The sequence below is a fragment of the Trachurus japonicus genome, chromosome 5 (genome assembly GCF_045865225.1).
Source record: "Trachurus japonicus isolate A0001 chromosome 5, Traja_1.0".
Taxonomy (NCBI): Eukaryota; Metazoa; Chordata; class Actinopteri; order Carangiformes; family Carangidae; genus Trachurus; species Trachurus japonicus.
Window position 1 is genome coordinate 29,678,672 of NC_140911.1, and position 27,591 is coordinate 29,706,262.

Here is a 27,591-nt window from a genome sequence, read left to right on the forward strand (position 1 = left end):
CAGTGTGTTGTCCGTAGAGCCCTGGCTGTAGTTTGATTACAAAAGTACAGTTTCTGTCCTAATCTTCAGATGCAGCAGAGCATGCAGCGTGGGGATACGCTGCACAGCTGATGCAATGTTCAGATCAGATTGGTTTTTGGTTTTTTTGGACTGGACAGAGTGAAAGCAGCTCTGCCGTATTTCCTCAGAACTGTAGCCTATGAATACACACACTGTGTAGGTTTCTGTGCTTCTTGTGGTTGAAGGCACAGTGAGTAGTGGGATTTTTTTTCTTTCTTCCATGCAACAAAAAAGGGGCTCCATTTATGACTGATGGAGGGGAAGCATGAATTTCTCACACAGCTCAGACTCAGACCTCAGACTTCACACAGTCAAAATATTGTGGGTTATGGTTTTAAGCAAGCAGACCTCAACAACCACAACAACCTCTGAGACCCGGTGTAGTCGGACACCGGTGTTTACACAATAAGTGCACATTTCTGCGTGTGAGAGCTGCGTGGTGTGAACCTGTGCTTCTGGTCTGACCACCGGGTGTTAACCGAGCTGATGGTCTCATGACATTTCTTCAGGGGCGTGATGAAAGGATTCTTTCATGTGTTTACAGGAGGTGGTTGATTTTGTGTTTCTGTGTGACAGTCCCTTATTTAGTCATGTTCTGAGAAATGATATTTGTGCTGCTCCATTCACCAAAGTGAGAGCTTTGCTAATTAGGCGTAATATGAGCTGGACTAACCCTATATGTGCCTAACCCTCTTGACTCAATATAGAAGCTCTTCCTTCTGTTCATTCACACAGGTTTATCATCAGACCGGGTGAGTAACGTTGAGCTCAACTTTTACTTTACTGCTTTGTTTTCATTTCTCCTACTAACTGCGCAGTTTTCCCAGATTTGACATCTTCAAATCTAAACACAACAGAAGAGAGGATAAATTAATTGTGAGGTGAAATAACTAAACATTTAAGACAATTTTGCAAATCCACAAAAAAAAAAAACATTGTTTACTTTTTTAAATGATTTTAAATGACATAACAGTGAATCATTTTAACATTTATTTAAATGCATCAGATTATTGTATAACTAATTAAGCCTGAAAAGTGTGTCAATATTTATTTTTGCAGTTACACACTCCAGCCTCTGTATTTGTGGGAATTTATTATGTTGAGATAAGATAAGCTTTATTGATAGCACAGTGTTAAATCTAACCTGCACAGTAGCAGCAGCAGCAGCAGCAGCAGCAGCAGCAGCAGCAGCAGAGGAACAGTTAAGTGGATGACTATAAAAACTGGAAACTGGAAATAGGAAGTCAGTGGGATTGGAAGAACTAAAAATACATATTACTCAGACAACCAGGGTTACTTAAATAACCTCAAGTTTTGTGAACAGCAGTGTTATGGTGGTAAACACAGGCATCCAGAGGAAAAATGTTAGAATAAAAAAAGTACAGAGCTGCAGATTCTGCTGCAGTAGCTATATAAGATGCCACTGTAAAAAATAATTTTAAAAAAACTGTGCAAACAAGAAAGACAAGTTAAAGGCATCCATCCAGACAGCCATGTTCAGTTATTCACAGCAGATGGCCCTCTGCCTCTGCATGCACACAAATGTGTTGGCATTGTTTTGCACAATTTATTACCCAAGTCTGCAAATTCCCACTTGGCAGATAACTGCAGCTTGTTTCCAGCCACTGACATAACGGAGACGGCTCAGCTGATTTGGTTTAGTTGTTAGCAACTGTGCTAATCTCAGTGACTCAAGCTGCTCCAGCCTCAGTGGAAAAATACAGCAAGGAAGTAGACCTTGGACCTTTGTCAGAGCCAAACCCTGTTTCAAGTGAGACATGATGCTCTGCAGACCAATCCAACAGTATTTAGGTCATAGAGGAGCCAAGGGAAACCATAGCGACTTTGTTTCTTACTCTGGCTCTGCTCATGACATGTTTGTGTAGAGATGCTGCGGTGCACCCGGCTGAGAGGAATACTGATCAGTTTGCTGTTGCTGTAAGCAACTCTCGGGGGAGGGGTAAGTGCTTCACTGTGCTTTTTTGTTTTACACCAGACTGCTAAATGCATGACTTCTCTTTCTGGCATGTGCTCCAATAAGTGCAAGCTTTCTGATAAACACCTGCTGGTGAAAACTTTCCATTCCTCATAATCCGGCAAAGCTTAAAGTTCAACAAACAAATAAATAAATAAAGCTTGTGAGCAGAGCCAAATAATCAGCTGAGTACTTTTGTCTCTGTGCATAACTCTGAGCTCCACAGGTTTGAAAGACCTCGTCCTATAAATGTGGAGGAGGTGGAAGGACATTTCTGGACAGGTTTCATCTGTGATTAATCTAGGTTTCTGCCTTTGATCATCATGTCAAGGGACTTCCTCAAAGGAAACAGCCTCGAGATGCCCAGTCAAGATAACAGGCTGGTGACCAAGACGACCAAGACGCAGCTGTTGGACCGTGGCCAATGGGCGAACAAGTTGGAGTTCCTGCTGGCTGTGGCAGGGACCCTGGTCGGGCTTGGAAACCTCTGGAGGTTTCCATATCTGTGCTACAAAAATGGGGGAGGTAAGCAGGATGCCAGCTCCAGGAACATTTTTTAATTTTTATAGGCATTTTACTTTTGCAATCATTCCGCACAAGTCAAGCAACTGCACATAATCAAAATGAAAAGCCAACAAATGTGGAAAAATAACCTTGACTCCTCAAGAGATTGCAGTCATAAGCCACTGTTTTTTTGTTTTTTGTTTTGTTTTTTTTCTCTGTTCTCAAATGCAGCTCACAGAACAAAAGAGACCATTGTTTGTGAGCTTGGGATAGTCACTCAGTCATTGATTAATATTAATAAAACATGATCACTTCCTTTACAGCTGTGCCTCCCATTACTGTTAAAGCAGTGATGTGTGATGTGACCAGAGACTGAGTTCTTTAAAATGAAAAGCACAAACAATCTTTTTTGTAAAATCTTTGTCAACTTTCACTGAATGTGTTTTTCTCCATCATGAACGACTGTGCTCGATGCGTCTCAGGTGAACCCTGAGAGAACAGTGTTGTTCTCTGATCGTCACACTCATCGTGTTTCAGGTGCTTTTCTGGTTCCGTACGTCTTGTTTCTGCTCGCCTGCGGCATCCCCATGTTCCTCCTGGAGACGGCCATGGGCCAGTTCACATCTCAGGGATGTATCACGTGCTGGAGGCACTTCTGCCCTTTGTTTGAAGGTCAGTGTAAACAGAGCAGTATTATGTAATTAGCAGATTAGTGTATAAAGATACTCCTTCATCCCCCTCAGATTTCACTGACACACCTCTGTCCAGTATGTACAAACAGATATCTGTGTCATGCCCTCCAGGGTTTTCAGGGTGAAGTGTAACAATTCATACTAGAGGAAACTCCATACCTGTGTGCACAATGAATGTGCCATTGCAAGGCTGATTAGATGTCACAATGAACACATTTTCGTCGATACATCTGTGTACTTAGTCAGCATAGGAAATAATAATGTCATAATAAAGTACTGGCAATGTAAGAATACATTAGTATGAGCATATCTCAGGTTTGGCATCGAAATGATAGAACTGATGACTATATATGAATACCTCTTGCTGCTCTGATACTGTAAATATGGCATTGCCTAATTTGACCATGACTTTTTTTTAATGTGCTTATCTGGAACTGGCGTCAGTCCAACTGGACGTTTTGCAGACTTGTTGGTTTGTTTAGACTTGAGAACAATGAGGAACTTGTAGCTCACTTCATGTAGATTCAGCTGTGATAATCAACACGTGTGTGTGTATTTTAAAGGGATATTTCAACATTTTGGCAAATTCGCCTACTGCCATAATCCCTATAGTTTTAGGAGTAGGTTTATTACCTTTAATTGTCGGTGCAAGCTGTTTTTAGATCGGCGGGGCAGAGACGTGAGCTCTGCATGGCGTGTGGTATTTTCGCCTTTCCCTCATCAAATACACAACCCAACAACTTCAAAATGCTCTGGTAGACAGGTTTTGACCTGCACATTCACCACACTATGAAATAATCATGGAATGTTACGAGACAGAGTTGTTTTCAAGGCAAATGTGTAGCCGGAACTACGTACATTCACGGCTGCTGGGCGGAGTGACTTCAAAAGTGCACGTAGTTCCGAGTATTTGCTTCATGTGTCATAATGTGACATAATTATACGTTATTATTTTATAGCTTGGCGAATGTGCAGGTTACAACTTGTCCACGAGAGTGTTTTGGTTGAGTTGTTGGATTGTGTATTAGTTTGATGAGGGAAATGTGGAAATACCATGAGCCTCTGTTGCGTTAGCTGAGGAACTTGCGTCTCTGCCCCACTGATCTAAAAACAGCTTGCACCGACAATTAAAGGTAATGAACCTACTGCTAAAACTATAGGGATCATGGCAATAGGCGAATTTGCCAAAATGTTGAAATATCCCTTTGAGGATTGTGGTAACAAATTATATTAAGTACTATTACACTATTAAGCCTTAGTTAAGCATTAATAAATACTGAATTCTTCATTTATAACTCATGAATACTCATTAGTATCTAGTTTATAAATACAGTTAGTGCTTATTGTTTATAAACTGCATACTAATGAGTATTCATGTGTTATAAATGATGAATTCAGTATTTAAAGCTTAACTAATGCTTAATAGTGTTATTGTAACGTGTTACCAGGACTGTTTTCACACCTGAGAATGGATGCTCCTGTTCACCAGCCCTGTTAGAATTGTATTTGGCATAGTCATTGTCAGACCAAACTCTGTACAGTCTTTTAATAAGTGTTCAGGAGTCTATTCAAATGAAAAAATACATTGCCTTTCCCCTGAGGGCCTGATACTTAACCTTAATGTGGATCAACACCTTCCCATTCATCGAAGGCATTCATGTAATTATGCTGTCACGCACAGCAATAAATATCACTAAACTGATGGACAGACTTTGATGTGCAGGTTACATATTCTCACTCAGGAATGAATTATGGTTATATGAGCTGTTGTCATCCACGATGAATGTGCAGAGCTTCAGTCTGTTTCCATGTATCAACGGGAGCCAGGGCTTATTAGAGGTATTACCAGTCCATTAACCTTAGTGGTAGCAGGTTTGCCAGCTGGCATAGTGAGAAGAAACTCTACACCTTCAGTTGGTGTTTAAAGATCACTGTGCCATGCTACTATGTACGTAGGCAAGTCTGTCCCTACAGCAGCTGACATAACACATTCTTCTCATGTGTGTCCCACTGATACTGTGTCTGTAAGAATATAAATATTATACACGCTGCATTACATATTATTCATTTTCTGTTTTTTTGTCAATAATCAACACCAGCTGCACCTTGTCTGTCTCCACAGGGATTGGTTACGCTACCCAGGTGGTGATTGCATACGCTGCCGTGTCCTACATTGTCATCCAGGCATGGGCCTTCTTCTACCTCTTCTCATCTTTCAGTGCGGAAGTCCCCTGGGCCAGCTGCAGAAACAGCTGGAACACAGGTAAGAAAAGTCGACAGATACAAAATCCAGGTCACTTATATCAACACAAATGCAGGAAGAGAGAAAAGGCCGGAGAGCTTGAATTTGAATCAATATATAAACATGAGAATTACCAATAAATTGCTTGTATTCTTCATTATTGATTGATAGCTCAAGTCACACAGCCATACAGTGTTATTCAAGAGATTCTTCACATCTCAATTTAGTGTAAAATGGTTCCTTAGAATATAAACTATCATCGTTTGTTTTGTTTTTCTTCTCAGAATCTTGTGTTGAATTTGATAAAACGAATGGATCCTCCAACTGGACAGCGAATGCAACAACACCAGCAACAGAATTCTGGGAGTAAGTATGATTCCTACTGTAGAATCTCATTGGAATACATTAAATGACCATGACCTTTGTACACTGTTTTATGTGATGGTGGCCTGATCAGTTAAAGTAACATGCTGTTACCACCACAAAACTAATGCCCATTCAGAATTGGTGGCATATTCTTGAATTGTATTTAAATGTTGCCTAGCTCAGAACTGCTCAGTATTTGTCCGTGGTCTCTAAAATAGGCTAACCCTTGTCTGTGCATGAGAAGCAACACACTCACACTCAGTGACGATTTGAATGACATTGTTTGTTTTGTTTAGTTTGTCTTCATTAAAGTAAATAGCCTAAAGATCTGAGAAAACAGCATAGGACTGTTTGGTCAGTAGAACAACATCTCTCTACCCTCTCTCTCTCTTTCTCTCTCTCACTCAGTCACTCACTACACACACACACACACACACACACACACACACACACACACACACACACACACACACACACAAAAAAAAAAAACCACACCATCAACATTATTATTATTAGAACATTAATATCACAAAAAATAAATAATCTGATCATAAAAAAACTGCATTTTCCTTAGTACTTAATTCATTGATGCACTATCCATGTTCTGTGTTTCTAAGAAACTTGTTCTGTTTACTATTGTGATCAAAACCTGAAGCTCAATGCTGATGCTTGCAAAAGACCTCTGGCTGGGATACATTGATAATTGATCATCTGGCGGCCGCGGCCTGCTTCATGTCAAATGACGGACTGGGGAGAGAGAGAGAGCGAGAGAGAGAGAGAGAGAGTGAGTGTGTGTGTGGAAAAGTGTCAGCGGGCGGAGCTCACGTTTTTCCAGACTGGCCCAGGGTGAGGATAAGGAAGTACCGGGAGGTGGAGTCACTTGAGTTAGGTGCCTTGTGACGTCAAGCTGCACAGCACTTCCAATTCGCCTGTTTCGAGACACGATCTCAAAAAAGTGTAGCAATCAATTAAGGGAGTGAGCAGACTTTTTTCACCTCCCGGCATCATAGGGAACACATAGAACCGCTGGATTTTGCATAATATGGGCCCTCTAACTTTGAAACGAGGCAAATGATTTTGGCAGACATATTGAGCCATGTTTCCAAAATAAAACCGAAATTATTGAAAAACATTGAACTGATTTAATATTTAGTGGATTAGGGTCAAAGGTCAAGGTCCATTATGACCTAAAACACACTTCTCTGCCTGTCAAAGGTCACAGAAATACGACCTGTTAGTGGAGACAAATAACCTGGAGATGGGAGTGATTTGTTTTTCTTAATGTAAACTGCACATGACAGAATGTAAATATGAGTGGGAAGGAAAACAACCAGAGGAGTAGGAGTTGGTAATTTATGTTTTTCCGTGTTATATGAATTGCAAATAGTGGTATGTATGAACAAGGTACAACATGATACAGTATGGATGGCATCTTAAACTGTGTCATTAATTCTTGACATCGTTGTATTGATGAATTCAGCTGTCCAAAATATCTCAGCCACTCATTTTCACTTGAACTGAAATGTTACTATTGCAAGAACCTTTGATTTTTAACCCCAGTCACACTACTCAGTCATTCCTTCTGATGGTTTCGTCTTGTAACTATTTTACCATTGGCTTTTCCCCCCCCAGGAGGCGAGTCCTGGGTATATCCAAGGGGATTGATGAGATTGGAAGCCTGAGGTGGGAGCTGGCGCTGTGTCTCTTACTGGCATGGATCCTGTGCTACTTCTGTGTTTGGAAAGGAGTGAGATCCACCGGAAAGGTAGAGCTCCTTCAATAGAGGCCAACACTGAATTCTTTGTATGTTTTTGATGAGTGGTTCTTGCATGAGGCTCATTGACCAGTGATACCTCTGCCAATGCAAGATTCTTTAAGATTAAGATTAACTTTATTGTCCCACAATGTGAGAAATTTGTTCTGGGCCATTTGCCCATGCTGTAGCCACCATGTAGTGTTTGTCGCAATGGGAATTTGCTTTAAATGTGAAATATTTCAAGTGCAATACCTTTCTAGAACTTTTACACTTTTCTTTGTTTAAGTTAAAATGCTATTAATAAGCTGGTGTCACACTAAAATGTAAGAAAAATCCACCAGGGATAAAAACTCATCATTATTCCACTTTTGTATGGTTCTGAGAAAAGTCTGACCAATTATATCATTTGGTCCGAATGATACGATTGGACGAGCGATCTGAATGTGCTATGTATGAACTGAAATACACCAGGTAGGTTTATGTTTGTCAAATAGGATGTTTTTTTTCTGCTCTGCATTAAAAGCAATAACCTGTCTTCACCTCCTGTCGACAGGTAGTTTACTTTACAGCCACATTCCCCTACGTCATGCTGGTGGTTCTGCTGGCTCGTGGGCTCACTCTGCCCGGAGCTATGAACGGCTTAGCCTTCTACCTCTATCCTGACCCAACAAGGTTGGTGGACCCTCAAGTAAGTAAAGACTCAACTATTTCGCACACAGTAGAAAAGCTGTCACCTCAGTCTGAAGCCCAAATACAGTAGATCTTTATAATACACACACATCAGCACTTTAACCCAAAAAACATTACTGATGTTAATGTTTTGGAATGTGCTCAGGTTTGGATGGACGCAGGCGCACAGGTTCTTTTCTCTTTTGGGATTTGTCAGGGGAGTTTGACCGCCCTGGGTAGCTACAATCAGTATAACAATGATTGTTACAAGTAAGTCTTCTCTGCTTTTTGTCCTTTGTGCTATATTTAAATGCATTTGTAAAGCAGATACTGTACAGAAGGCTGGTCTATAATGTTCTAGCCATGAGATTTTCTCTTGTTCTCTATTATGGTTTGGTTTTTTTCCAAGTAGAATCTCAGATATTGTGAAATGTGCACTACACGTCAATGGTCACGTGGCAAACTGGATGTCTTGTGACAACAAAAACCAGCAAGTTCTAACAATCCAGAACCTGCACAAGTTTCTCAACTATTTCCTACAGTGTAGTCAGGGCAACACGTGATTCAGGGAAACGACAAGATCGTAACATGATAAGGCACAGTAAATCCTATCGTCTAAGTTTTTTTGGCAGGCATTATTATTTAAAAAATGTAGACTTGTTTCAACCTGTAGATTGATAATAACTCTTCAGTTAACAGTCCTTCCACACCCATCGTCGGTTATCAAAACATAATTTTATTCCACTGTAAGATGGCGTTTTTCACACGCAGCTAGTTTACAGATTTTCTTATTGCCATTGTGTTTTCTGCTGAGTGGGACAAATTGCTGAACAGGGTTGGTGTTTGTTTTCTCAGAGACACGTTTGTGCTTTGTTTGGTGAACGGCGGCTCCAGTTTCGTGGCAGGGTTTGCGATCTTTTCTGTTTTGGGCTTCATGTCCTATGAGCAAGGACTTCCAATATCTGAAGTGGCAGCTTCTGGTAAAATCACCACTACACAACTACACTCAGAGCGCTACATTAGATACACCTCTCAGAGGAGTTACCCGTCACTTGGTGCATATTCGCTTTGTCTTGGTCCCAATTCTTTAATACCCATTAAATAATTCATGGTATACAAAAATGTGTCACAATTCAATTATCTTACACTTTTACTTAGATTTTCTACATCATACCAATAACTCCAGATTGGTCAGGCCATGATTAAAGTTTAAAGTGTTGCCCATATTTACAGTAGCTTGAATGTTTTACGACGAGTTGGTTTTAGAAACACGATTAAATGTTAAACTTTAACACTGCTTCTTCCTGATTGCAAGGATGAAATAATAACGCCATTTGAGTCAAATGATATAGTGCCTGCGAAGTGATTTCAAACAACTGTTTAATCCATACCAAGAATGTCCTGTGACAGGATTCATCAGGAGCAGCAAGAACAAGTCATAAATACAACAGTGACATCACATCAACTTTTAAATTGATGTGGTAAACATTTTAGAGAACCGTTGCTTCATTACAAACCCAGCAGGTGTGAATCCACTCTCTTTTAGCTCTGTTTTGGGCTACACCAGCTCCTCCACTGTGTTCACCGGCAAGTCTCTACTGTAACTCTGTGCAGCTGTAGCTTGGTGCTGAAGCGGTGGACACAATTTTTAGTTGAAAACAGATGTCAGCTGTGGCCCAAAACATTGCTGTTAGATGAGTGAGTGAACCAGAACTCAGTAAAACCAAGTGGAGCAGCAGATTCAGATGATTCAACACAACTACTACAGCACATTGTCATGTTGTTGTAGTATCGATTATAGCCCCTTTAAAAACAACTATCAAATTAGTTTGATGGTAAATAAATAAATAAAGAAAGAAAGACAAAACATGTGAGTGGAATGAATCATAGAACTGGCATTAAATGAGTGAACATGTGTCTTGATGCAGGACCTGGCTTAGCATTTATTGCTTATCCACGTGCAGTAGCCATGATGCCTTTACCTCAGCTGTGGGCCATATGCTTCTTCGTCATGGTCATCTTGTTGGGGGCAGATACACAGGTGAGATATTTGTATATAACATATTTGCATTCTTTAACAATTAATTATTAATGTAGCATCAGATTGCTCACATTCAGTTTGCTCATTTGTTTCTGGCAGTTTGTGAGCCTTGAGTGCCTGATGACCTCGGTGACGGACATGTTCCCCACTGTGTTTCGGAGAGCTTACCGTCGAGAGCTGCTGCTGCTTTGTCTCTGCACTGTCTGCTTCTTCCTCGGCCTCCTGCTCGTCACAGAGGTGAGAGATCCAGTCGGTGTCTCCCAGAACTTTTCATTTTCATGGTCGATTTGTTTGCACTGAATGAAAACTAGCCTAAAATGTTAGTCAGTTGCTGAGCAGGAGAGCAGCTAACTGAATTTGTACAAAGGTGTGTTGTTTTCGCGTTGATGTGCAGTAACAATGGAGCCTCTGTCTTCTTGCAGGGTGGCTTGTATTTCCTTCAACTCTTCGACCATTATGTGTGTAGTGGGAACAACCTTCTTCTACTTTCAGTGTGTCAGTCCATAGCAATTGGATGGATATATGGTGAGTCACAATGATTATCCTGCATTAATCAACAATATACCAATAGGTTTATTGTGTGCATGTTGGGATTCTATTAAGTCACAAGGCTCCATCCAGATATTCTACTACCGCCAACCAAAAATGTTTAAATTGTTTTGGTTGAGCTGTCAGTACCTACCATGGGAAAGTGAATGAGTGAAATGGACCATGAAAGAATATCCAGGAAGTATCAATCCTTAGTTCAAGAGTGCCAAGGTGAGGAGGGACAGTCACGGGTAGTTGCTCATAGAAAAACAAAGTTGGCACCTGTTGTCATGTCTGTGGCTGGTTGATATGAGTCAGAAACAAGCAGCCTGCCTAAACTGGATGGAATAACAACTAACTTCTTGCTGGATATGGAATGAAAGAGGGAGGAGGGACTCACTAACCATCGCTGGTGTGAAAGCTGGTTCAAGGGATATTTCAACATTTTGGCAAATTCGCCCATTGCCATAATCCCTATAGTTTTAGGAGTAGGTTCATTACCTTTAATTGTCGGTGCAAGTTGTTTTTAGATCGGCGGGGCAGAGACGTGAGCTGCGCGGTATTTTCATGTTTGCCTCTTCAAACTAAATACACAATCCAACGACTCCAAAACGCTCTCGTGGACAAGTTGTGACCTGCACATTCACCATGCTATGGAATAATAACGTATAATTATGTAACATTACGACACATGAAGCAAATATTTGGAACTACTTGCTTTTGAAATCACTCTGCCGACCAGCCGTGTCTAGAATGTAGTTCCGGCTATGAATTTGCCTTGAAAACAACTCTGTCTCATAACGTTACATTATTATTTCATAGCGTGGTGAATGAGCAGGTCATAACTTGTCCACAAGAGCGTTTTGGAGTTGTTGGATTGTGTATTTGATGAGTTTAATGAGGGAGAGGCGAAAGTACCACACGCCGTGCAGAGATTGTGTCTCTGCCCCGCCGATCTAAAAACAGCTTGCACCGACAATCAAAGGTAATGAACTTACCTACTCCTAAGACTATAGGGATTATGGCAATAGGCAAATTTGCCAAAATATTGAACTATCCCTTTAAGGGCTGAAACACTCAGTGAATGTTGGGTTCAGCCTGATGACACCTCCTAGCCAGAGGCTGGTAAACTCATGAGGTGATGGAAATTCACCCAGGTCCATGTGAGTACGCACTCACGGTGCAGAAAACGCCTGCCATCCCTCCTCCTTCACTGTTGTGTCTAGTGTATAGAGTGATAAATTTTGGAGGACAAGCCTCTATCAGTGTTGCGGCACCAGGAGAGCTGATCAGCAAGGTCTCAATTTAAAACATACAATACAGATTTATTTTCATTTATCAGGTCAGAAAGTATTTGTTAGCAAGATCTGGGGCTGATCTCAGCTGTAGGGTTTTTATGACAGGAAAGGAAAAAGATTTGGCTCAACTGTGACATAGTGAAGAGGGTCAGGTTGGGGGGGGGGGGGGTTCTGTGTCTGCTTGTGTGTTCTGTGCTTTGTGCTTATCCACACATTCTTGTTTGGGTATGAGATACCCACAGCATGACGGGCGTTGGCACCGGGCCGCCTGGATCAGATTTAAATCAGTCTGTAGTTCCAAAAGATATTGAAAATGTCCATAAATGGATCCTGTAGGTAAACTACACCAGCGTCGGCCCTGTGTCCAGGCCAAGCCAAGGGCTCTGCTAAAAGACTTGATTCTTCTCCCTTAGGTTGTATTAAGGCTCAGATGAATACATGTTTTCTTTCAGGATCTCAGAGCTCAGCTTTCCTTTAGAGAATTTTAGAAGATGCAGCGTTGAGTTCAGTTTGTCTCAAAGGGCTTTACACAGCATCATAACAACATCCTCTGGCCTTAGAGCCTCACATCCACTGAGGAAAAACTCCATAGAAAAAACAAAAAACAGGAGAAAGCTCAGGGTGAGAGACAGAGGAGGGATCCCTCACCCACTCACTGTCAGCTCCCTGATAGAGCCTTTTTGCCATTTTACCTGTTTTGTCATAGAGTCTGTAATCACAACAGTGTGTTTGGTGTAGGAGTATGTTTCTTCTGATATTTCTTGTGTTCTTTTGAACCTTAATACTAATGCTCCCAGAGCTGGTACTGTCTCAGATTTGACTGTCTTTGTACACCTTCACCAGTCAGAGAAGCCGTGTCTGTAACTGCTTTGTTTGTTATAATTCTGATTCATCATGTCTTTCAAATATATTCTTCATTATGCAGTTGGACTATAGATGTAACCCACTATTGCTTTTTGGAGGGTTAGGGTTAAAAAGTTCAGAAAAGAAAAAGAAAAGTGCACATAGCACTATACACGGTGGCCTGAGGCTGCCTGGGCATCCTGTATCTATTCAACATCATGAATTATATCAAATTGATTTATTAGAAATTTAAAAATAAAATAAAACAAATAAATAAAAATTCCCCCAATTTTATGTAAGTCCATTTAAGCATCTTGTAGATCTGCAAAAACTGTTAGTAGGAGCTAAAGGAGCTACGTCACAGCACTAGTTGTTCATTAGTTTGATAAGAAAGTCACAAACCAAACCTTCTGCAGCAGTTTAATCTAATAGTTCTGCCGAAGGAACGTAAAGCTGTGAAAAATAAACCAGTCATACCTGAGAGGAAGCTTCATGATACCAGCTGTGTTGAAATATAAACTGAAGCTATAATGCCCAAAGTGATTGACAGGTCTCTTAATAAAGGGACATGCTTGAAGAAGAGTCTGAGTTGAGTCTGAGTTGTTTTTTTGTTTGTTGATTTTATCTCCTCCCATGCAGAGTATAGGAAGTGATGTGTCAACCAATGAGTGCCAAGAATTTCCAGAAAGAAAAAAAAAACTGGATCTAGTGACACCATTACATGGTTTGTCCACCAGAGAGCACTGACACATTTACTTTACTTTTCAGCTACACCATGCCGTGTTCTGTTTGTCATAAGATCTTGAACACCAAAACTGAAGGTATTATTACAGCATGGATTTATGTTTATGCCATGTCAAATCTGTAATGATATTAATAAACACGGTTGCCCATGAAGTTGGAATAAAATATATATTTTTTACCTGATTGTAACAATGATTGATTGTTAACATGTATATTTTCTCAAAACTTTATTGACCAATCTCTTCTAAACATCACTAATCACTGTGAAAATTAAACCACAATTAGGAATGTGTCTGAAAACAAAATTATTCCAACTTTATTGGCAACCGTGTATTAATAATGATATTAAATAATGTTAAAAATCCAGTTCTGCTCAGCTCTGATTTATCCTCATCTTAGGAGGGGCGGTTTGCAGTTACTCTAAACACAGTGATTTACAAACCACTGTTTTATTCTAGGTTGAAAACTGCTAGCTTTGTTTTACTGTTGATTTCCATGGTGTTTGAACCCTGTAAGTTGTTTACTCATCAAAGTTACTTCCCCCTTACCCACTTTGCATTCCTTGTTTTTCACTTCTGCCCAGTACCTCCCTCCCTCCTGTGGTGCTTCAACAGTTGATTTTGAGTGGATATTTTGTCCTCACATGTTCACTTTATTCCCTCCATTTCTCCTGTTTAAGCTTGATGGATATCAGATCCTCTTGAGGAGGGGTGTTGTGTTTCTTTGGCACTTCCCTTGAATGAGAATGAACACAAAAGATCTAAGAGAGCTCCATACACTCACTTTATAAAAACACATCATTCATCCTGCCCCCTCTTCTTCGCCGCCCCACCTCTTAGCAAAGGGGGATTTAAATTCTGCCGCACGGGGGGTTTGAGGTTAGGGTGAGAAACTACTATATGACTGTGGTGTTATTAACCTCAGCAAAGCTACCTTATGTTAAATATAAGTGTAGCAACCACAACAGCTACAAGCAAACTACATATCTAGCCTAATTGTCAGGTTGAAACCTGATGAAGATCAAAAACAGATCTTTATCTCGACATGAAATATATTAATGTAGGTCGGAGTGAAGAGTGAAGAGGCTCATGACACAACTCCTAAAAACATCACTTATGATTTATATGCGTCACATTGCATAGGCTCAATTATAAATCTGCCATTTATTAAGGGTATTTTATTATGCCTAACAGAAACAACTATAAATCTAACAGGTCATAACTGTTTGTGAAGGTTATAAATGACACAATTTTGTTTATCTCTGTATATTTTTATAACCTACACAGTTTTCTAATTGAATATGAAGCCAACCACTTCACACTACAGGTCTACATTTGACTAATGCATGATGTTTGATCTGTAACCTAAAAGTACAGTATATGTTAATTTTGTCCAGTATGAATTTTATTTTCTATATTTATTTTTAATTTCCAGGTGCCGACCGTCTCTATGACAACATTGAAGATATGGTTGGTTATCGCCCATCGGGGGTAATGAAGCTTTGCTGGCTATACGTTACCCCTACTGTCTGTCTGGTGAGTGGCATAAGAAGAAGAAGTAGCAGTTTGATTTATTTTCTGTGCCTTTTTTTCTCATGAGTAACATCAGATTAATTGATGTTTGGAGTCTCCTTCTGATTCTGCCTCTCACTCATTGCTGTATGGAAATGTAGCAAGATGAGGAAGAGATGTGAGTAAAGTTGGGATTTCTTTGTTTAAAACTCCCACACACTGCCTTTACTTGCAAAAGGAAAGTACAGTGCCATGAAAAAGTATTTGCCCCCTTCCTGATTTCTTAGTTTTTCATGAACTAGCCTAACTGTGATAAACCTAATTCTTTGGAAAGCCGAGTTCAATTTCACTAGTCACACCCTGGCCGGATCACTGCCAGACCTGTTGAATCAAGAAATCACTTTAAAAAAACCCTGTTTGCATGAAGTGAAGGAGGTTAAAAGATCACAAAAGCCAAAACATTATGCCGCGATCTAAAGAAATTCAAGATAAAAAAAAACAATCATCACTCAAAACAATCATTGACAAAGACATTTCTAAAGCTTTGGGACTCCAGTGAACCACAGTGAGAGCCTCCATCCACTAATGGAGAAACCCAAGAGCATTTGACCTTTAGGTCACAAACTGCTGGCCGGACGTTCTCCTTCAGGATTTTTTGATAGAGACCTCTGAACTCTCCCAATTAACCCTACCCCTAACGATCAGCAAACAAATTCGGATATTAGATAAAGATAATATAACAAGTAAATATAAAATGCAGTTTTTAAATGATGATTCCATTTTTTAAGGGAAAAAAGCTTTCCAAACCTACCTGACCATATGTGAAAAGGTAATTGCCCCCTTTGTTAAATCAAGAACTAACTGTGATAAACCTTTTTTGTTTTTGTTTTTTTTTTAAAGCTGACATCAATTTAACTATCCACACCCTGACCTGATGACTGCCAGACCTGTCAAATCAAGAAATAACTTTAATAGAACCTGTTTGAGTGAAGTGAAGTAGGCTGTGTGATCTCAAAAAGCATCATGCCACTATCTAAAGATTTTTTTTTTTAAAAAGAGGAAAAACAAAAACATTGACACCAGTCAGGAATGTGTTACAAATACATCTCTAAAGCTTTGGAACTCCAGCGAACCACAGTGAGAGCCTTCATCCACTAATGGAGAAACCCAGGAGCATTTGACCTTTAGGTCACAAACTGATGGCCAGATGTGACCTCTGAACTCTCCCATAGATAGAGTCTTTGCCCTGTCTCTCTCTCTCTCTGTGGTTGAATCATGAACAATGACCTTAGCTGAGCCAAGCGAGGCCTGCAGGTCTTAAGAGGTTGTTCTGAGGTCTTTTGTGACCTCCTGGATGAGTTGCTGCTGCGCTTTTGGACTATTTTGGTAGGGCAGCCATGCCATCTTGGGAAGGTTTTCACCACTGTTCCAAGATTTCTGCATTTGTTCATAATGACTTTCACTGTGGTTCACTGGAGTCCCAAAGCTTTAGAAATGTCTTTGTAACACATTCCTGACTGATAGACAGTGATTTTGTTTTTGAATTTCTTTAGATAGCAGCATGATGCTTTTTGAGATCGCTCAGCCTACTTCACTTCACTCAAACAGGTTCTATTGAAGTTATTTCTTGATTCGACAGGTCTGGCAGTCGTCAGGTCAGGGTGTGGATATTCAGCTTTAAAAAATATATAAGGTTTATCACAGTTCATGATTTACAGTAACAAGGGGGGCAATTACCTTTTCACATATGGCCAGGTAGGTTTGGAAAAAACTACATTTTATATTTACTTGTTATTATCTTTATATCCAAATTTGTTTGATGATTGTAAACATTTAAGTGTGACAAATATGCAAAAAACTAAGAAATCAGAAGGGGGCAAATCTGAATCCTCAGCCAGACATTGTAACAATTTTTTTTTTTGTTTTTTTGAAAACTCTCATACTAAGTAAACAGTAATAAATAAATAACCATTTACATGTCATCCTATAATAATTTCAAATACAGTAGGCCTACATATTCTTACACGTATAAATAAACAAACTGTAGTAGGTCATATAATGTGTAAAATGGACCTCACTTACTGTGTGACCATGTATAGAAAACATGTGTGGAAAAAATATCTGGAGCATATAAACTGAGCGTGTAGATCCAATAGGCCTCCCGTTGTTTGTCTCTCATGGTTGCGAGTGGAAGAGTAGAATTTAACAAATGTGAATTCCAAAGCGTGTCCTGAGAATTTCATATGGACAACCAGACTACTGTGAGGTGTGACTCTTTATTATTTGGGGTGAAAACAGGTGTAATTTTACAGTGGAAATATTCCCCATTGTGAGCTGATGCAGAGAGAGAATCACATGTCATATGTCTCCCTGGTCCTTGTGGTGGAGTATATTTGAGGAAACATAAGAGAGGATATTTACATTGAGCAGAACTAATATTGGGAAAAGGACATGGGAGTAAAGAAAAAAAATAACACCGCTGAGCACATGGATAAGGAAATAAAGTTTAATGGGTTTTAGTCCCATTCAGTTCCAACACTACTGTAAAACTATAAAGCTGGTTCAACATTTCTAAAACGCATTCAGGTGCTGTCCATACACAGATTTCAAAAGAACTATATGAAAATAATATTTAATTGTGTTGTTGTTGTTGTCAGGGTACCTTCATCTTTTCATTGGTGAAGTATAGGCCTCTCAAGTTCAACAAAACCTACATCTACCCGACCTGGGCCTACGCTTTGGGCTGGTCCCTCGGGCTGTTCTGCGTTCTCCTGGTTCCTCTGTGGATCGTCTTTAAAGTTACACAGATGAAAGGGACGATAGGGCAGGTGAGTGTATTTATTACATGTGTGTGTATGAATTCTTGTCCATTTGTCCCTTTTACCCCTTAACGCCCACTGGCCTGTGGTGACATGTTACTGGGCCTGCCAGACCATGGACGGGCCACTGGGTGTTAAGGGGTTAATATTGCTCATTGCTAATACCGGTCATTTTCTAAGTAACGCTCTACAGCTCTAGGTCCCAGAGTGCGACTATAGGAAAACATCAGAGAAAAATATGTCCAGACCGGTCCTAGCTCTCCTCCTGCTAGCTGCGCTACGCTGCAGTTAAACAGCAAAGTAATGGGGGCAGTTCTTCTAACCTGACTTTGGCCTCTATATAATGCTCAAAGTATCACTAGAAATGCTTTGCAACATCCACCAGTTCCTTACCACACAACACTGACTGTGCATAACTCCGTTAATATGAGAGAGCAGTGCTACATGTGTGTTGTTTTGGGAGCGTGCCTATGTTCCCTCAGCCCTGTGTTCCCACTGGACTCTCTTTACCTATCTGGACTCTATCTATCTGGCCTGTCTAGCCTCTACCTGGTCTTTTTACTAAACTTAACCAACTCCTTTCTTCATTGCCTAAACCCAACCAATGGTGGGACCAAAGGGCTGTGGGAACATAGGGCCTAATTTTCAGTGAGAACAAAAGTTAGAAATGTGGGAACATAGGGCTGTGGGAACATAGGAATAGGGTTGCCAACCGTCCCGGATTGTGCGGGACGTCCCGGGATATAGCCGGTTTTGATTTGTCCCGGACGGGACAGCCAACGTCCCGCACTCCAATCACAGCCCTCCCTTACACGCGTGGCGTGGTGTGCAAGCCAGTTTGTTGGTGCATGCAGAAGCGCCAACTCCTCAAAAAAAAAAAAAAAGATCAGCGGATATGTGCTCTGTATGTGCGGCTCTGCGACGCGCTCATACAGAGAGAGCAGACATCGGAGCAGCATTGCCTCTGCTCACAAATTGCCGAAGCGAGTGCAGCTGCAGGGACGGACTGGACACCTGTGTGTTCTGGAGAAGAACGGCCGGTAGCCCAGGACGGCCGGCGGCTAATTTGTAGTCACTGTTTTCTTTTTTTTCTAAATACCCTAGAGCCTGTTTATCTGTGATCAGGGCCGGCCCAAGCCTTCATGGGGCCCTAAGGGGCCCTCTATTAATGTCAGGCTACTGATTTTTGATCATTTACACACCTAGCTACTACAAACTAGTGTTGTCACGATACCAACTACAAACTAATTAAAAATGTTCTAATCTGTTGTTACGGATCATCATCCTAGCCTGGAATTTTTTTAGCCATCTATGGTTTTTAATCTGAAATTATGTCAAATTCAGCCAAGTGCAGCCTGGGGTTGATTTACACTTAATATTCGAAGTGATAGGCCTAGCACAAGATATCATATGGGCCTACTAAAAGTAACAAAATAAACCAATAGCCAATGCATTTGCTGTAAACATGTCATAATTTGTCTTTGGTTTTAAACCCCCCCCCCCCACTGCCGCCGCCGCGAAAAAATGGAGAGTCAGATTGTTGGCAACCCTACATAGGAATGACCCCGTTTTGTATCACGTAGCTCTGTTTACTCTAGCTTCCAAGGTAGACCTTATAGTCAACTGTTGAGCTCAGGACTGTTTCATCAACAAAGACAAAAATGCGAGGAAAACATGGGTTTAGGTGGGAAAAAATGATATTGGATGGGGAAAAAGTATCAATATGAATATAAGTGCTTGTTTTCCCATCCAATATCTTTTTTTTTTCCTGAAAATGACTGGAATTCTGTAGAAAATGACCAGAATTCTCCTTTTACAGTACAGTAGCTTAAAAGTGTTATTTCCGTTTCATGGCCTTACATCTTACTGTGACTGTACTCTATCCAAGAGCAGATGGTGATGAGAAGGGAACAGTCCCAGGGTGAGACAGAGGCTGCCTCTGTTGTTTCACCTCATTAGCTGCAAGCTTCCAACAGTGGAGCACGTCCAAAATAGATGCAGTTTCTGAAGTAGTTGCTGTGGGATTGTTGGCTGTCACTGAACTACATTGCTGGCTGCAACAAAAAAAAGAGGCTGAGGCTGACTTTCATTGTTGGAAATGGCAGCAACTAATTTGGGTAACACTTTATAATAAGTACACACTATTAAGCATTAGTTAAGCATTAATAAATACTGAATTCTTCATTTATGAATACTCATTAGTGTGTAGTTTATACAGTTAGTGTTTATCAATGATGAGTAAAACATTTTTAACTGTGTTTATAAATACATTCATGTGTTATATATGATGAATTCAGTATTTAAAGCTTAATTAATGCTTAATAGTGTGTACTTATTATAAAGTGCCACCCTAATTTGTATTGTTAGGAATCCATCAAATGCACCATACTGCTGAATGACTTCAGATTTGCCACCTTTCAAACATTCTTAAAGTCTAAATCTTGTCCAGACATATAGCTATTTGTGAGTGCATGCATGCAAGTCCGTCTGTGGTTGCATGTCATACTCCTGTCGTGCTAGAAGCTAGAGGGCATGCACTTCTGAACAAGAGAACTCAAGTACAATACAAATCCTCTGTATAAGAGCTACAAGTGCTGTTGTCTAACAAGCAGCATCAGAAAGTTTGGAGCTTGAAAAAGAAGAGGTGGTGTATGTTTGAAGCCCTCCAGATGGAGGAGCTGATTAAGTAGATACAGCTGCACATGCCTCTGCGCTCAGCAAAATAACTCAATTTGACACTAATGACACTTAAAAATGTGAGAAACTAGAGGTTAGAGGCTAGGCCTGTCTAATTCAGGTGCTATTACGTAAAAAAAAAAAAAAAAAACGTGTGCCTGTAAGTGTTTGAGTGCATTTACACAGGGACATATTGTCCCACCCTTTTGACAGGTAAATCTCTGGACATGCTAAATACCAATATTATTGAAAAGCAGGGCCTGTAACCATGCAATTATTTTAATTTCTGCAAATAACTAACTACTGTAATACTCCAACACTGTTCAGATACTGAATTTACTTGCACGTGAGAAAGAAAAACTATTTTAAACAGTGGAACTTGAAAGTTTCTCTTTTTCCCCCTGGAAATTGTTCAAACTGTTATTAGCATTGACAGGTAATTATTACAGTAATATTGGACTACTCAATTATCCCACTAATCATCCATCCATCCATTCATCCATCCATCCATCAGTTGTGTGTATACCATTTTTACCGTGAGGGCTGGGGCCAATCCCAGCTGACATAGTGTGAAGGCAGAGTACTGGACAGGTCTATCACAGGGCCACATAGAGACACACTACACTACAGACACACTCACGTTCAGATCTACAGACCATTTAGAGTCTCCACCTACACAGATCAGGCCTAACATTCTGACCACCACTGTTCCTTCCTTGGACCACTTTAGATAGATCCTAACCACTGCAGCCCACAAGAGCTGCAGCTGTTCACATGAGAGACCCAGTCGTCCTTAGAGAACTGGATCAGATCTTTACACTGAACATTTTTCCTGCTTCTAACACATGAACTCTGAGGACAACATGTTCACCTGCTACTAACAGGTGTCATGATGGAGTGTTGTTCACTGTTACTGTATTCACTTCACCTGTCTGTGTCATAATGTTGGGCGCAGCTCTTTGGACTGTGAGTGGAAGAACCTGGAGAGAACACCCACAGACATGGGGAGAACATCTCCACCCTGGAAACACTTAGGTCTGCAGTTACAGTAATCATTAGTTTTTCTCAATTGCTAAAACACTAAACCCTGTTGTCTGAACCAAATTCTCAGTTGCCTGAACCCACTGATTGAACCAGTCACTCTTTTGGCAAAACCATCAGCACTTTTCACCTGTTTAGACACAACTTGCCAACACATTGTGATGCACCTGTGTTGCATAATGCTGAGCACAAGTGGCAAAAGTCAAACACAACTAAAGCACAGGTTTCACCGATTGAACACAACAACTCAAAATTGATCACACTTGTGTCCAATGATGTGAGGGAACATATATAAACCAGTTCAGGATGAAGTCCTGTGGCCTGATCCAGTGCAGAGAAATGATGCTGTGGCTGAGTTACTGTATGCACTACTGTATGTATCTATATTTTTGTACTTTATTTTTACGCAGGCCTACTGTATACTGTAGTACAAGTGCTAAATGCACAAGATTTCTGTTTTTTGTACTCTAACCCTTTTTTTTTTTTTTTACTGTGGTACTATGTACAAGTGCTACAGTAAATGCACAGGTTTTTTGTTTTGCAACATGCATTTATGGAGGGAAAGGAGGAGGAGAGGAAGAGGAGAAGGTGAGAGACGACAGGGTGAAGGAAGAGAGGATGAGGGAGGGAGGAATGAACTGGGAAGAAAAAAGAAGAAGGAAGGAAAAGGGGATGAAATGGACATGGGGAGGGAGCGAGGAGGGTGAAAGAAAGGAAAGGAGAGAAGTGTAAATGCACAGGTTTTTTGTTTTGCAACATGCATTTAGCCTACAGTGAACAATAAACATTTATCTCTTCAGCTTCATGTTATGTCCTGAGCATTGTGTTTTCTATTTTTCTATGTAGTGTTTAGTGGCTGCTCAGTAGTGTTTTTAATTTTGATTGATTTGGGGCACGATTTGACAACATAGTTCAGTTTTGAGCACAGATTGAACTGTTTTGAGGTGAAAGTTTGGTTTTGCAAGAAGAGTCTGATGTTTTGTGAATGTAGCTTGAAAATTGGCGTTTGTGTTCACAGTTTAGAGAAAACGAGAGCAGCTTTCAAGAAATGTGTCTTAGCAATCAAGAAAAACTTGTATTTTCACTATCAAATGATCTGACATCATTTTTTTTAGATTACAGTAATTGTAAAACCTGAAAAAGGAACATGCACAACAGATGTTTAGTTTGTCCCAAAATCCTCACCCTGTGAGAATGAACATGAAACAAAAAAACGGTGGTCCAATAGTTTCACAAGTGTGTGCAGCATGAAAAATGCAAGGAATTATGTTGTGTTGTGTTGTGTTGTGTTGTGTTGTGTTGTGTTGTGTTGAGGATGCAGGACTGAACTTGAGCAGGTCAAGCAGTGACTATGAGGGAGTGATGTATAGTGGCATCTTGCTCTAGAAATAAATCCAAACAGAGACGGACGGCTGTGGCTCAGGAGGTAGAGCTCGTCGTCCACCAACCGAGAGGTCAAAGGTTTGATTCCCAGCTCCCGGCTCCCCCATGTTGAAGTGTCCTTGGGCAAGACACTGAAGCCACACTTGCCCTCCCATTTACAGTATCATCGGATGTATGAATGTGTGTGTGAAGTGCTTTGAGTAGTCCAAGTGACTAGAAAAGCATTATATAAGTGCAAGTCCAATGTCTGTCTATTATATCTCACTGGTAGAGATGCCCACTTATACCTTTTCAAATATAAGATGCAATGATGGGAAGAATAACTTGTCACATGGGGTTAGCCTGAAGTGCTGATCTCCGGTTCAATTTAAAAAAGAAAGAAGAAGAACTTGTCTCATGAATGTGAGGGTTAAGTGACAAACTGAATCCATGGGTTTTAGAGGTGTGTCTGTAGATGACATCACTGTCGTGTTAGTTTAACTCAAGTTTTCCACACATAGTCAAAAACCGCAGCTTATTCCAGTGTGACTGCTGCTATGGAAGCAGAGGATCCAGGAAATATGGAAGTTGAAATTACAGAATCTCACAGCAACATACATTCGCAAGAAAAAGTATGTGAACCCTTAGGAATTTCTTAGTTTTCTGCATTAATTGGTCATTTAATGTGATCCGATCTACATCTATAAACAAACACACGTGCTTAACCTAATACCACACAAACAATTATAATATTTAATGTCTTTATTGAATATATCTTTTAAACATTCACAGTGCAGGTGGAAAAAGGATTTAATAAGTGGTTGAATCTCCTTTAACCTCAACCAAACGTTTCCTGTAGCTGCAGATCACAACTGATCAACACTCAGGGCCCTAGTTTCTTAGACCAGGTGAAGTCTAACATCAGCGCAGCTTCGCCACGTCAACGGGGTGTGGCCCAGGTCCATTTCGCAAGATTGGTGGGCCGCGCAGTCAGACTTAGACCAGCGCAGCCCCTCCCCTCGTCCCTCCCACCGGCGCAAACGGCAAAGAGGGAGGAGAGAGGGCGGGAGGGAGACAGGAGGAGGAGAAGTGGGATTAACACAGCCGATTCGGATCTTCACCAATCAAAGGAGCTCCTCTCCTCACCTTTAACTGCGCGGCGGGTGATGCGCGCTGCAAGTTTGTCATTTTATACTTGGACATGGACGGAGGAAACAGCGACGCCAGAGGCCGAACCTCTCCCAGGAGGAAACAGCTGTTTTGGTCCGGAGGTCCGAGCTCAGAGTGACCAATAATGAGTTTACTAATATACTTAACCAGGATTGATCTGATACACTGAGAACCCCTGCACAATGTAAGAAACAACAACTAATAAACTAATAAAGAAACTCACATTTATTCAAACCCTGTGTAAGCAAGATGAGAGGTGTAGGCTACACTAATCACAACATAAACAAACACCATGAAATCAGCGTAAAGGACGCTCTCTCTCTCTCTCTCTCTCTCTCTCTCTCTGTCCGTCTCTTTTTTTCTCTTTTTTTCCTGTGATAGAGATGCTGAGTATACTGTAGTAGGCTATATACTGACTATCTGATACCGAGGCTGTTGTGGTGGACTAAGAGAGATGAAGATTTGTGTTTTGTTTTTCATTACGGCTGCGTGATGCGGTCGCTCGCGCTAATGAATTAATAAGTAAATAAATAAATAAAGCTATCATCACAAGGGCAGAGTGGTATCTCAACACGGCAGCAAAATGCAGTCATCCACCCTCAGTCCTGCTTTTGGGACATCCACAGCTGCTTTTCAGTGCCAGTTCGTCCCTGCGTTAATTCAGGTGGAGTTTCCTTTACGCACTGACAGCCTTTGATCTCTGCTTTGATCTGACGTCAGATGTGACGGGACAGTCTATATAGATATAAATTCACGTGTTGATTCCATTAGTTGCATTAAATAGTGGTTATTGTGGATATTTATTGCATTGAAATGTGCCTGGAACTGTGGAGATCTGCCTGTGAGGTCTTGGTGACGTGTGTGCACTGCAGGTCAGTCAGCCAAACTTGCACTGCACCTGCTGCGCTTCGCCCTGCGCTGAGATTAGACCTGGTTGGAGGTGGCGAGCTTTCAGCGCAACCTCGGCGGGACATTTTCGCACAAAACTTCCACTGCACCAAGCTGAATCTGTGACGCCTCCCCCTGCTGCGCGGCCACGCCTATCTCAGCGCAGCGCGATCTGCCAATCTTCCAAACTGACTTTGCGCTAGGCTGCGCTGGTCGAAACTTGCATTAGACCAGCTGGGTTACCTTGGGCCACCTGCGCTGCGCCAAGAAACTAGGGCCCTCAGGATGAATTCTGGACCACTGGTCCTTATACTGCTTCAGCTCAGCCATGTTGTTATTATAGAGAGCCTAAGCGGAAGCAGGAAGTAACGTCGCCATGGGACCTCAACTCTTAAAAACTATCCATGCAAGTGAACGGGACTGAAAGTTTTATTTCGTGATCCGATTGAATTGTGCCATGAGAAAAAAATATGTCCTCTACCTGTTTAAAACATCACGTTTCATCCGGAAAAAAAGCAGTTTATCGTAAAACGGCAACAGAAGAATGTATTTAGTGTGACGACGCTCTACGGACTACAGGTCCCACAAAAAATACGTCACCAACTGACACGGGAAAGGGCGGCATTTGGTGTGTGACGTCACCTACGCGACTTGTAGTCTTTCTGGTTACAGATTCTTCCGAATTTTATTCTACAATAGTTTTACGATAAACTGCTGATTTCTCTTCATGAAATGTGATGTTTTAATCAGGTAGAGGTCATATTTTTTTCTCATGGCGCAATTCAATCGGATCACGAAATCCCATGGTGAACGTTACTTCCTGCTTCCGCTTAGGCTCTCTATAGGATGTCTGGTGTGAATGGCTCTCTGGAGGTCATTCCACAGCATCCCTATTGGATTCAGGTCTGGGCTCTGACTGGGCCGCTCCTAAAGGTGGATCTTCTTTTGTTGAAGCTACTCTAGATGATCTAGATAGTAGATTTACTTCAATGTTTAGGCTCATTGTCCGGCTGCATCACACAACTTCTACTGACTTTCAGCTGGTGGACAGCCACCCTGACATTATCCTGTAGGAAGCCTGGATAAACTCTGGAAGTCATTTTGCCCTTGATGAGGTCAAACTGTCCTACTGTATAGTCTACAAAACATTTTACCATTAGTGTTGTGGAGTGGCAAACTTCAGGCCTGCAATGGAAAGAAAAGCAATTAATGCAGAAAAATAGGAAATTCCAAAGGGTTCACATACTTTTTCTTACGACTGTAATAAACCAAACCAGTCTCACGCCAGGCAAGACAAGACATGATAGCCCTAAACTCACCATTGGCAAGCCAGAGGGAGAGCACCATGAAAGCATCTTTCTAGATATTTAATAATGATGAAAAGACAGGGGATCATCAGAGATATTACAACTCATTCTGAGGGTTTCTCAACCAAATCTCATAACCAAATCCATCAGGTGGTGGAGACATTTCAATTGAACCACACATGTGAACCTCATTATGGTGCCAGAAGATAGGTTGTGATAGTTACACAAGATATACTGTATGTGTAACAGACAGGGAGGAGCACTGAGCTGGGATATCCAATGCACTGCACTGTTGTGAACTGACCCATCGCTGTCTGACCACCCTGTCTCCACAGAACCTCAGGCAGCTTTGTCGTCCTGAAAACAAGACACACAACACAGCAAAGCAGCCTGAGCAGTGTCCTCTGAACCCAGACAACACGCTCACTCCTGCTGCCAACGACTACAAGGGAAGTGGTGGATCAGAGATGGAGATGCAGGTGTGAGGCACTCAATGTTTTTGACAATGTTTTAAATATCATTTATTTTTTACCTGTAGGTCATTTTTAAAGAATTTGTAATGAGCAATAAACTCTGCCAGGTGTCTACATCAGGGCTGCATCCTGCACACTAAGCACAGAGTCTTGTGTATGCTGAAACCAACACACAGAATAGAGAGGACAACGTTTATAAAGTTTTTAAAAATCTATTTTCAATTAAAGCCAACCTTTGATATGTATGATCAAGGTAAATCACTATCTTTATGTTTCTGTACTCCTGTTCCTGATTCCCTCATTAGCTCCTGGTATTTCCATATTTACTGTGCCTTTGATTCTGTATCCTTTCCTAGCTGCATATTTTTTTAGTTGTTAGATTTTAGTTGTTCCCTGATCCTTTTATCTTGTGTTCCTTTCCTGTCAATGACAACAGTACACACACTAACCTCACCTGTTGTTTGTCCTTGTCCAATTTCTGTCTGCCGAGCCTTACGTAATAAAGTTGAACTGTTTTGAACCAATGTCTCTGAGTTGTGCTCAACTCTTTAAGCCTGAGTTCTCTAGAATAGATGGACAGACAGACAGACAGACAGACAGACAGACAGACAGACAGACAGACAGAC

At 41.0% G+C, this 27,591-nt stretch overlaps 1 protein-coding gene across 6 annotated transcripts; it reads left to right on the forward strand.

Annotated features, from left to right (window-relative positions):
• Window positions 1–371: 371 nt before the first annotated feature.
• Window positions 372–27,484, forward strand: LOC146987863 (sodium- and chloride-dependent GABA transporter 2-like). Of its 6 annotated transcripts, none has more exons than XM_085777285.1 (16): window positions 372–812; window positions 1,947–2,020; window positions 2,367–2,560; window positions 3,077–3,211; window positions 5,354–5,494; window positions 5,758–5,839; window positions 7,472–7,604; window positions 8,149–8,283; window positions 8,431–8,534; window positions 9,120–9,244; window positions 10,193–10,305; window positions 10,405–10,542; window positions 10,728–10,830; window positions 15,153–15,253; window positions 17,887–18,057; window positions 26,828–27,484. In XM_085777285.1, exons 3-16 carry the CDS (start codon window positions 2,395–2,397, stop codon window positions 26,975–26,977), a joined length of 1,797 nt encoding a protein of 598 aa, XP_085633411.1. In that variant the 5' UTR covers window positions 372–812; window positions 1,947–2,020; window positions 2,367–2,394; the 3' UTR covers window positions 26,978–27,484. The 6 variants fall into 6 exon arrangements, with proteins under 6 accessions (XP_085633411.1, XP_085633406.1, XP_085633408.1 ...); XM_085777280.1 differs by having other exon boundaries at window positions 612–812; window positions 2,381–2,560; XM_085777282.1 differs by lacking the exon at window positions 1,947–2,020 and having other exon boundaries at window positions 789–812.
• Window positions 27,485–27,591: the final 107 nt, after the last annotated feature.